The following is a 12,178-nucleotide window of genomic DNA, read 5'->3' as shown; positions in this document are numbered from 1 at the left end:
ATAAGTCCAAATATAAAGTCTTCACATTCCCAGCCAAGCCAGTAGTGTAGTTGATGGGTGGTTTAGGGGTTCCTGCCACTGTAAACAGAGCGGGCTTCATGTAATACTGCCTGGGCTCCTATGGGAACCTAATAAATCTCTTCACATGGCTTTGATTCATCTCTAGTTTTTTAGCCGCAAAACATCTGGCCCTGAGTAGGCTGGTGCCAGCACCCCTCCCTCCCCCATCCCCCTCCTTATTTATCCACGTCTTTCTCTCAGTCTCTCCCTCTTGTCACTTCCATGTTCTCTGACTAGTTTTTTTCTCTTTCCCTCAATCTTTTTCAGTGTCAGTCTTTCTCACGTGTCACACAGTCATGTCTATCTGGCATATACAGTGCTTCTGACACACACACACACACACACACACACACACACACACACACACACACACACACACACACACACACACACACACACACACACACACACACACACACACACACACCATGTACTTTACCCTCTTGATGGGCTGTGTGACATTGAGCGATCAGGATCCTCAAATGCAAGGCCACTAATGGGGGATTACTGATGCTGAGCACTAATACCTCTCACACACAAACACCAAACCTGTTCATCAGTGCCAAAATGTGTGTGCGTGTAAATATATACATATATGTGATCAGAGCACCACAACACAATCTCATGATAGAGAAGAAATACACGCTCACAAAATGATCTGCCGATGGCAATGAAGGGAGCTGGCTGCGTGACTGTACAATGACTGGGCCAAGGTCAGTGGTACAGCCGCTTTATATAGCCCAACATGGGAGGCAGGAAATAGGCATTTAATGTAGGACACACCCTACAGTTAGAGGCAGGTTAACTGCAGGACCAGAGCCATTAGAAGACCACCCAGGATTTGCAAATACAACCCTGCTGTTCCAAACTGCAGCTCTTTCAACCAATCCCAATGACATCTGCTATTACATGCTTCCCTGCCCCCATCCCACACACACGCACACACAGACCAAGCAAAACAAATGAAGTGACACAAATGATACCTCACCAGTATCAGTGCATTACCAATGAGAAGTGCTTGCAATTGCAGAAGGTATCCCTGACACATCCACACACACACAAACACACGTCAGCACCTTGTGCCACCATCACTCAGCACCGCCTCGCTCCCCTATCTAACCCATAGTGTGTGAAGGGCATCAGGCTGACCTGGGAGTGTGTGTGTGAGTGTGTGTGTGTGTGCATGTATGTGCATGTTTGTGTGTGGCCCCAGTGGAGTCTGATAAGGGGAGGCTATGGGAAGCAGAGACTGAAGCCTTGGATAATGGAAAAGCTTATCTGATCGATGGACCAACAAGGAACACTGAGCATGCGACATACACACACACACATAACCCGTTTACCAGACTAAGGCCTTGTGGAAACAGTACTGTTATTGGTAATAATTGTGACCTGAGGGCATCCACCTTTCAATGACAAAGATTAAACACGGTATCAAGACCTCCAAGTTCCTGGGATAAAACTTTTTATTGTTCTGTCCGAGTTCCACATTCACTTAGTAAAGATTCAGGCTCACAGGGTAAAAAGCCTAAGGATGAGTTCAACAGGAAGACCCTCTGCTTTCTGGTGCCTGTCTTGTCCTTGATCAAAGCACGGAGGGGTAAGCAAACAAAGCCAGGCTAAAATTACACATTCTCAGAGCTGCTCGTGTTGTGGCATGCAAGCGCGCAAAATAGTCGACTGATTGATAGGCTGCTCTGAGACTGGCGCGGGTGTACAGTATTATCTCAATAATCATAAGATAATGTCTTTCTCAGTTCCGCGACCACCCACTATGTGTCTCAGCGTGTACTAGTGTGCACGGCGTCGAGGTGTGTCAACACGAGGATGGTGGAAACAGCTGACAAAGCCACAATTATATTGCTGCCGTTTCTATTCTCTAAATAGACTGTGGATCATCAGCAGAACATGGTGGGACCACTATAAATTACAGCATTTTTACATAACCACTGGCTGTGGTTGCTGCTCTAACACAAGAATATGGAAACTAACCCAGTGTTAAACTGTAATATTCTATGGCCAGTAGCTAAGAAACCCTGTCACTATCTATCGAGATGATTTTGTTTGCGAGCATGTGTGTTTCTGTGTGTTTATAGCGAAGAGATACTGTTGAGCTAATGTCCACCCACTCCAACCCCAAATAACGCCCCAGTCTAAACCAGCCGCTTCCACTCCTACCCTCTGACTTTCACATATGGGAGTGAACTGGAAATGCGTGGCTGCCAGACAGGAGGAGTCATGATGGAAATAGGCCAAAATGATGGAGGAGGAGATAGAGGCGAACTGTGGGAGTATAATATAGCACACACAAAAGTCACCTCTTATAGGTCAAGGTACATAGAAACCTAAGGCGCTACATTAAATTGAAAGTAAATATATGAGCCACAATGAACCAAAATGGCTTTTGAATCACCAGATCAACAAATAACCCCACCGAATCATGCAGACAAACAAAGTCTGAGGAAATAGCATTGGTGAGTTGTGACTGGCTAGAGCCGGGGTTTTGTGGTGCCTTTTTTTATTTTGCAGGATGCAATTTAAACACACCCTCGGGCTACAGGACTTCATGAATAGGACAGAAAATCAAGAGCAGAGCAGAGCGAAGAAGAGAGGGAGAGGAAAGAGAGGAAATGAGAAGTGGTAAGAGAAAGAACAGGAGATGGCAGAGAGAAGAGAGGAGAGAGGGAAGAGATGACAATTAAAGAGGAAAGACCAAGGCGGAATAAGGAGAGAAGGGCACCGAGTGAAGGCACAAGACCACTCAGCGAATGTCAAACAGGCTTTATAAAATGCAAAGATAAATGCTGTGCTAGAGTATGTGTGTCTACTAGTGTGTCAATAGGAATGTCAACACTCACCTCTCCTTGGAAGCTTTTGAGCAAAGGGGCAACCTGTTTCCGGAAATCCTAAAAGACAAAGAGAGGAAGAGTTAGCGATTCTCCAAAAGCAGATAATGAACCGATCATTTGCATTCCTTTAACAACAGATAATACACAGGAGTATGTGGCAGAGATGTCCAGAAGCTGTGAAAACCTCCTGAGTGATATAGAAGAAGACCGCATTGGGTCAATCATTGAAATCCACTAGCGGACGTTCTTGCAACTGCCGATGAATAATGAGTGATGCATGAGCGAATGATGAACATGAGGGTAGGGAGGAGGCCAGGTTTGCACCCCGAGGTGCTCTAGCGGACTGCGTTTCTCATAAGAACAGGTGCAGCACCACCTGGGCCACCCAGAGGCGCCCCTAGTGTGTGTGAGACAGGGAGTGAATGAGGACTACAGTTAATACAAATTGTCTCCACGCACAAAGTTTTTACTATAAAGCAAATGTTTTTTATCCTGCGAGTCCCATTGCATGACTTTTCAGTACGAGTCAGCGGTTTCAGATTAGATAGCCAGTCGAGTATGTATCAGGGGAACATGCAAATCACCATGCTGTTAGCTGAGCCTACATCCGGACAAACTGAACTGGAGCGTACTGTAAAAAGCGTGGTAGAATAGGACATTCTGTACAAGCCCATTTCATTTGCACAGTTTGTGGATACACACATACTCAAAAAGCTGCCTAATGAAGATGTGAAGTAGGGCACCGACAGATGTGTGCTCGGGAGACTCTGCGCCTTTTAGAAACCTCCGCCTAAAAGCCTAACCGATGCTGCAGAGAGCGTGCATCCCAAACTGACCTGGGACCAGTGTCTGGGACCAGTGTCTGGGGCCAGCCTAATCCCAGGTTGGTCCAGACAGGCCGCTTGTCTGGGGCTGAGGACAGGTCATGACCTCGGTGACCCTGCCCCATTGTTACCTCATCAGGGGTCGCTGTGGCTGTTTGTCTGGGCCAATTCAATATTCCCCTGCTGGGGATAATGACCTCCACCCCGCCCCCAGCTCCACCCCCGGCCCCCTCCTAGCTCTGCCTTCTCTCTCACATACACACACACACACACACACAATAAACACACAAATCGACACCCCCCAAAAAACCACCATACTGCTGTCCGTTTTGTCATTTGCATTAGATTTAGATTATATTCTAATTTTCAATTTCAGGATTCAGTTTCCTTTCGGTTTGTTTAACGATCTTAAACTAAGTTCTTGTTTTATTTCAATTGTATTTTCTTTAAGTTTAGTTTCTATTGTTTTGTCAGGGCCAAACCTTGGTGAGCAGTATCCATGTTTGTGACCTGTGTTATGATCATTGTGTTTTAAAACGTATGTTAATACTTATGGCTAAAAAAGAAACCTCTGTGCAATCTAATGCAGTATAATCCTGCAATGATTATTATTTTTGTATAACTCATAACTGCGCTGCTACAATTCCATATTAATTTTAAGTTTCTGTATTGATTTACAGTTAAATGTAATTCCTCATGTTATTAGATTTTTAGACATTTAATGTTTTTATCGTTATCATTTATCTTGCATTTTAGTAGTCTAAACAGTGCAGTTTGACAAGCTTGTGCACAAACACACACACTCAAGAAAACACACAGAACCCACAAAAACAAACACATTCAAATAACATGCAGAGGCGAGCCACTGCTGTCTCAGCCCAGCTCTGAACCCTGTTGGTCCACTCTGCAGCGCTCCTCCCCCCTGCCCCCACCACTTCCAAAGATTTATGACCATATAACATAACAATGCACACAGACACCATGGTCAGAGTGTGTGTGTGTGTGTGTGTGTGTGTGTGTGTGTGTGTGTGTGTGTGTGTGTGTGTGTGTGTGTGTGTGTGTGTGTGTGTGTGTGTGTGTGTGTGTGTGTGTGTGTGTGTGTGTGTGTGTGTGTGGGGAGTGGAGGGGGCCAGGCAGCGGGAGATGGATGGCTGGTGTGTGAGCTGCCGGCAGACAGCAGACAGGCCAGCCCGAGGAATCCTCCGGGGAGTATGGAACTCCCATTCGCTGTCTGTCTGCCCTGAAGCTAAACACAAACGTGAGTGTGTGCATACGTGCACACACACACACAAGTACACACCAAGTTGTTTTACTACCGCTGCCTCTGGCTAGCAATCTTTGGGACATGCTACAACCATTCCCACCCTTTCCTTCATAACAGTGTGCTATAGGAACCTTGACTAAGTAAAAGGAAATTAAGAACTGGATGAATAATTCAGGCAACTTAGGAAGCACAGTAAGATGTAGCCTAAAAAGAAATTCCAACAGTGTGTCAGTACTGATGAATTATGAAAACTTTGTTTGCACGTGCATTTCTTTGCACTACTTTTAAAATGCTACAAAAGCTTGTCTGTGTGTGCGTGTTATTATGCAGACCATGAGTGCAGTTCACGTCGAGTACAGCTCAACAGACTAGACACCGTCAACGTGGGCTGGTCTCCTAGTTGTTGAATAATGGATCAGAGACGGACTCCCGCTCAGCCTAATGCAGTCTGATCTGATGTGACTGTGATCTCCACTGACTGGTGCAGACCACAGAGAGCTGACAGCTCGCTCTATAGGCTGGTCAACCACGCACACAGCCAGGACACGACAGAAAACACAGCCCTGTGAATGCACACAGGACGATTGAGGCATTTTTAATCCGGCCATCACACGTTATGAACCAGCCTATTTAGTAGGCATCTTTGGTGCCAATACACCTCCAAACTGCAGGCGTTTTAATGCCGATTCCTATTGAGCCCGTTACAGCCCTGTAATGAATCCTGTCGCTCGTCTGGCCTGGCTCAGATTCCTCCTCCACATACCAGGGAGATGCCAGGGGCCACACAGACGCCAGAGGAGCCTTCCTAAATCACAGCCTTGTTACACTGATGAATGTGTGTGTCCTGTTCTCTGATCTAGGCTATCTGCCTCTGTGTGTTTTTGCGCGAGCCTCTGCTTCTCTGCATGTTTTCTCTGTGTGTGTGTGTGTGTGTGTGTGTGTGTGTGTGTGTGTGTGTGTGTGTGTGTGTGTGTGTGTGTGTGTGTGTGTGTGTGTGCACCTCTGTGTGTTGCAAGGCATGTGGTTAAACTTGAAAAGGAGATTAGAGGTGAATGTGTAGGGCAAAGTGAAATTAACATCTTCTGTATGCAGGTACAGTTTCCTCTAGTGTATGTTCTTCTACGCCGGGTGGGCTACAAGCTGAAGTCAATCGTCACAATCCTCACCCTGTGGTAACTATAATAGGCCTACTGTCAACTCCACAGAGAGTTGGCGATTTTCTATCCACAGTCTACTCCGTTCATACATAATTCATACTGCCATCAATAATTCACCATGGTGACATTACCAATAATAACACAACAATACTTTGTTTTCGCTGTGTGGTTAAAAATGCGTTGCCTTGGTAACAGAGATGAAACAAATATTCCCAGGAGGAGTGATGGGAACACAGGAACAGGACAGAATTCCCTCCTGATCCCACTTAGTAGTGTTGTCACACTCTCTTTCTTTCTCTCTCTCTCTCCCTCCCTCCTGCTCTGCCTCTCTCTCTCTCTCTCTCTCTCTTCCCCACACACACACACACACCATCACGGACCACACTTTCTGCACGCATAAAAAACTAGGTCAGATAATACAAACTCCTGAGGGGTTTTCTGTTTTGTCTCTTTAGGATTTCAGGGAAACTAATGGAGACTATTTTTGGGAGCCAAGCCCGCATCTCTGCGCCGTCTCCTCCTCCTCCCCTGCTTTCTCAGTAAATAATAACGTCTACACTTCTGAAGAGGAGAAGAGACAGAGAGAAACAACGAGGCACACTATGATTGTCAAAATAATTGTGGGATATATGCATGGCTGTGTGTGTGTGTGTTGGTGCGTGTCTGTGAATATCTGATTACTCACCTCTGGTGTGTTCTTCTTGAACTCGCGGCTCAGGTCGATTAGTTTCTTCCTGGACTGTTCACTCTCGTCCTGTCTGTTGGCAAGCTGTGTGGCGGTGGCGTCTAGTTCTTTCTGCAAAACAAACACACAACTTTTTTAGTTTGCTAAGAAGAGAGCAGCAAATATTATCACATTTACCATTACTGCCTTAGTCGTTATAAACAGCGCTGTTGTTATCATTGAGAACAAAAAGTCAGGGGCAGTTTTCTGACTAGACAGCAGACTACTTGAACCATCTGGCGTGCTGCAGTGCAGACTACCCATCCTGCCTCAGCTGAACTTGGCAAGTTCATCGCAGCAGCAGAGGCTGGGAGCAGTACCACAACTTCGATGCCCCGCCAAGAAAAACCCGTCTACACCGATAGTTTGATCTGCTACCAGCGCAGGCCGTATCTGGAGCCATTCAGCCTGTCAGTCATCTCTTTACCACAGTGACGGGCATGACAGCGCTTGCAGGAGTTGACTACTACTACTCCACACACAGTTCACAACAATTATTAACTACTCTGCACCAGACAACCCGACCCCTCCCCATTACAACTGCACAATTATCAACAACATCAGTGTTGTCAAGAGTGAAGCAGGGCCCGCCTTTATCCATATCCATTTGGCATTGTTATTAATAGCTATTTATGGGACTTCCAGATGATGGGCCAAGTGCTGACATTAACAAGACGTTCAGGCCTTGTAAAGATTGTATCTCTCTCTGCTGAGTGTTGCTGGATTATGTTTCTGTTGGATTCTTGCCTCCTGTCACGCTCACTCCTTTTTTTTCCCCCTCGTTTTTTCGTGCTCTCTACAGATCATCCACTCACCCATTCAACCAGTAGAACCTTCTCCCCCGTTTAAATCTCTCTTCTCCCTTTACTCCGCCTCCCCCTTTCCGTCTGCCCCCTCCCATCCACCTCCTGTGAGGCCGCCCACCCCTGAGAGTGATTAAACGCTGCTGAAGGGCCGTTATGCTAACTAACACACTAATCATTTAATACACACATTACCACAGGGGCCCTTGTGGCTCAGTCTGCTGACAAGGTCCCAAAACACACTCACGCACACATGCCCACCTCCTCACATCGCCCACACCCCCAACACACAAGAAAATACAACCCTCTAAAGAAATAGTGTGATCAAGTACTAATTAGTAGATTTTTCCCCCCCATCAGCATTAAGTTTAATTCCCTGACCAGCCGTGATCTTGTTTTATCCACAAACCATTAAAAAAATATAACAAATGTTGGTCGACTTTTGACTGCAATGGATTTTACGCATTAGCAAAGGATGTTTGAAAAAATAATAAAAAATGCTCGCTTGCTTACATGCCATCTTGCTCTTGCTGCCCATGGAGCAGTTGATGTAGCAGCCTGCCTGCCCATGGCCATGGAGCAGCTGCACTATCTGTTAGTGAATTTGAGCGTGCGCAGAAGCTTGATGAAAGGAGGAACCTTCGACATTTTAATCACGTTAAATTAATTGTTAAAAAATGAATGCTCCAGTTCATGGACAGAGGTGTAATTATTATATTGGTAAAGATTAGCTACAGGAACATGGATATAAGGCCCAGTTGGTTTAAGATACTAACATTAAACTTGGCAGATATTAATCAAAATGTAAAGTATTAGGCCTTAAGGGCAAATACATTTTAAATCATTCAAAAATATAACTCACTGGAACACTTGATTTTAAAGCCTGATCAGAATTTAGAAGGCATCAGCAGCAGCCAGGACAATTTTAGGTATATCCAAAAAGTCAAGGAGATAATGGCTTTAATCATTCAAGCTGTGATATTAAACACTAGGAATGTATTTTGAAAATATAGAGTATATAATCTGATTCACCAAGCAAGTTAAATGCCATGGCCGATTAGTACAGATTCGTGATTTGAGAGAGAGAGAGAGAGAGAGAGAGAGAGAGAGAGAGAGAGAGATATGAGAGAGAGAGAGAGAGAGAGAGAGAGAGAGAGTGTGTGTGTGTGTGTGTGTGTGCTGTCTTTTGCCTCTAAAGAATGCTCTCATATCAGCTATGAGTTTTTAGAAAAAAGGAAATAACCTTCATACAACCTCTTTCTATTGACGGTGAAAGAAAAGCACAGCTCAAAATGAAAATAACCTTGAAAACAACAGCCTCTTTATTAAACTTGCAAGATTTATCTTTGATATGCAAATGAGTAAATATGCAAACTTCAGGTACATTTATCCTCAACTAGTTTTCCAAGCGTTGAAAGAAATTCAATAATCTATTCCTATGAATTGATTAGTGTGCTCCGTTTCAGAGCAAACAGAAATAAACACAGTCCTCCACTATCGTCTTGCTTTATGAGGTCATGTGCCAATCCCTGACGCCCTTGATTCTGTCCAATCCCTTTTCAAAACCCTTCACACATCCCAATGTGTTACCAAATCCCCATTCCAAAAAAAATTCTCACTGCTAAGCTAAATAAACACATCACACATGAAAGAGGATTGATTCAATGCCAAGTGGGCAAGTAATTATGGGCATGGTCTCAGTTAAAAAAAAAAAAAAAAAAAAGGATTCTTAGCCTCAGTCAGATTTTGACTATGCAGCAAACTCTTTGCCCACATCAGCAGACACGGGCAGACTTTACACTCATCTTGCTGATAGAGCGTAACATCCGAAAGTGCACAATCCCTGCTGCCTACCCTTTGTTGTTCACACACATCAAATCTCGCCGACCATTAGGGGACCGCGCCTATTCCCACTTTATGCCACATATAAGCACGATAGGTTGTCACATTTAAGTACCTTAAGTGAAATACTGAACAAATATGTTTGGGTATTTGTTCTGCTGAACCCTGTTTTTTGTAGAACGCGGGTCAGTTTACATGTAACAAAGGTGCTGACTCAAGCTATGGTCACAGGAGAGGTTCTGTTTCACCCTATACCTTTTTTCTTTGTGTCGACTAACTATAAAACACCACAAGTTTTCTAAAAGATTGTTTGCAACAGGCTTTTTCCTATGCAAAAAATGTTTTAATAGCCAAATGTGAACTGAATTAATTATGTCAAACTGACTCTCTGCTTCCTCTGAAACTGGTTGCAAAACATTTACATAGGAAAACCAGATGCAACTTCTTCACAAGGTGATATGCTCAAGGTTACAAAATTTCTGTTAATACAGTTACACTGTAAAAACGGGTTGCTTTACTTTAATATGAGAACGGGGACCTACAATATGTATCATCTGTCTGAATGTTTTGCAGTGAGGATCAGCCCGGCTACCTGATCCATGCTGGCATCCACATCGCAATTGAATATTAGTGCCCTGACTAAAGATAGCAGATAGCTAGATTAATAGATGGCTAAATAGAAAGATGAAGACCTTTCATTTTTATAATGACTGGAAAGATGACATATGTCACTGCCCATCTAACGTCACAACAGTTAACACATCCAGCCATGCTGTGTGCAGAGGCAGCTAAAGGTATTACATTCGGACTGAGCATGTTTGATCAAAGAGGTAAGCAGTGCAAACATGTCTTGTTAAATATTGAATAACTATAACGTTTCAGAATCAAAATTAAAATAATGCATATCTATGGATCCTTAATTAAGTTAAGATGAGTAAACATTTATAACGGGGTTAATTCAGAATTATGAAGCAGCATCCCATAGCAGCAAGTAAATATAGCATTGCTTCATCAAACTCCAAACTTTTGGATGTGAATACTGTTAACTTTAGGCCAGGCTGCTCTACAGGGGCTCTGCCAGCTGGCATACCACTGAGAATTTTTTTTTTTATCATGTTTGACATCAATGATTAACATCTTGCTAGTTTGATAAACCTTACAAATTGACAGCTTGGAGAAGAAGCCAAGACACGAAGAAACTAATTAACAAAATCCAACATGCAAATGCAGGAAGTCTACATTTCACAGTACATGACTAATGTAACAACAAGAAATATAATTCATTGCAGAGGCAAGGTTCAAATACTAGCACTCGTGTTGATGCTCCAATGTAACGCCTGCAGTGCACCACAGAGCCCCGGTCAAAATGCATGAAAAACTTGTGTACTCTGTGCCCGGGCCTGGGTCTCTGAGGTCAACCCTCTCTGGCTCTCCTCGGCATGACTTTCAAGTGTTTTACTTTCTAGATCTAAAAAATTGTTTAATTAACCAATGATTAGTTATTTTAACCATTTCAAGTTCACTTCAGCACTATTTTAAAATCTTGCAATGGCTGGTTAGGACCGCACTGTCTAGTTAAGCAGAGGATGGAATATGGTGTGTGCAGGGGAGCATTAAGTGTGCTGTAATGTCTGTGTGATTGCTGTAACAGCCCCTGCTTCCCTTGGCTGGACTGGCCCACAGCAGCAGTCCCTGTCCTGGTTCATTTGGTCGTCTGGTCAGCTGTAAAGACGATTGGAACAGATTGCCAACACTCCCTAGAGAGACATCAACACCGACTTGGCCAAGAAGCCTCCCGCACACTGCTCCACACGCGTGTGCTCTCACATGAATGCACAGACAGGCCGCTGCAGTAACTTGGGTAGCCCAGTCTTTCCACATTCTTTTAAACTGCGTTTCAAAAGAGGAAATCTGCTAACATGTTAGCCTAGTGAAATTTGGCATAGGGAGCTATGTTCTCGGTTAGGAGGGGAGGTTGGGCCAAACGGAAATGATTCTCTCCCTGTCCTACAACTGTGGTAATAATACTAATCACCGATAACAGTCACGGGTAAACAAATCCTGTTACCACTGGCCATCCGACCCAAGGTGTACGTGTGTGTGTTCATCTCTCCTAATGAAATTCCTTCCACTCGTCTGCAGGCAGAGAGAGGCCTTCTATCTGACTAATTCTCTCTAATTACTCTAATGAGCCACAGGTGATGATACAGTGAGACTGATTAATTAAATGGGAGGCACCAATCAGGCATGTCTGATTATGCCAATCACATTGACTACCGACTAAATGAGATAACAGGAGACAGACGCACTTTAATTGAGGTATCAAAACTTCATGGAATTCCTTTTGCCCTCACGCTCCGACGATGCCGAGACAGATAGACTAGTGGAATGACAACAAAGTTATTGTTATGTACACAGTATGAAGTCAATCTGCAGCTGCCGTCCGTGCCGCCACAGTGACCAGGAGTGCACGGAGAGGGGAGAACACCACACAAGGATTTGCTTCAGATCTCATTCTCTGTGGAATAATTGGGACTGTAACTGCTTGAAACACTGTTTACACATAGACTGCAGTTCCTCATGCCAAGTAGTCTGCCACCACTTCTTTAGTCCAAACACAATGTAGGTTAACTGCTTCACAATCGGTGCATGCTT

At 44.2% G+C, this 12,178-nt stretch overlaps 1 protein-coding gene across 1 annotated transcript in view; it reads right to left on the bottom strand.

Annotated features, from left to right (window-relative positions):
- LOC104959781 (homeobox protein cut-like 1) overlaps positions 1-12,178 on the bottom strand; it is a 50,875-nt gene that overhangs the window by 27,134 nt on the left and 11,563 nt on the right. The window contains exons 2-3 of the mRNA XM_010787678.1: positions 6,840-6,950; positions 2,919-2,966 (exon numbers count right to left, since the gene is read on the bottom strand). Of these exons, the coding sequence (XP_010785980.1) occupies positions 2,919-2,966; positions 6,840-6,950 (159 nt within the window). The remainder of the gene's footprint in view (positions 1-2,918; positions 2,967-6,839; positions 6,951-12,178) is intronic.

Source organism: Notothenia coriiceps, unplaced genomic scaffold, assembly GCF_000735185.1.
Source record: "Notothenia coriiceps isolate Sejong01 unplaced genomic scaffold, NC01 NC01_scaffold00031048, whole genome shotgun sequence".
NCBI classification, from domain to species: Eukaryota; Metazoa; Chordata; class Actinopteri; order Perciformes; family Nototheniidae; genus Notothenia; species Notothenia coriiceps.
Note: the sequence above shows the minus strand (reverse complement) of the source record. Positions and strands in the feature narration are given on the sequence as shown.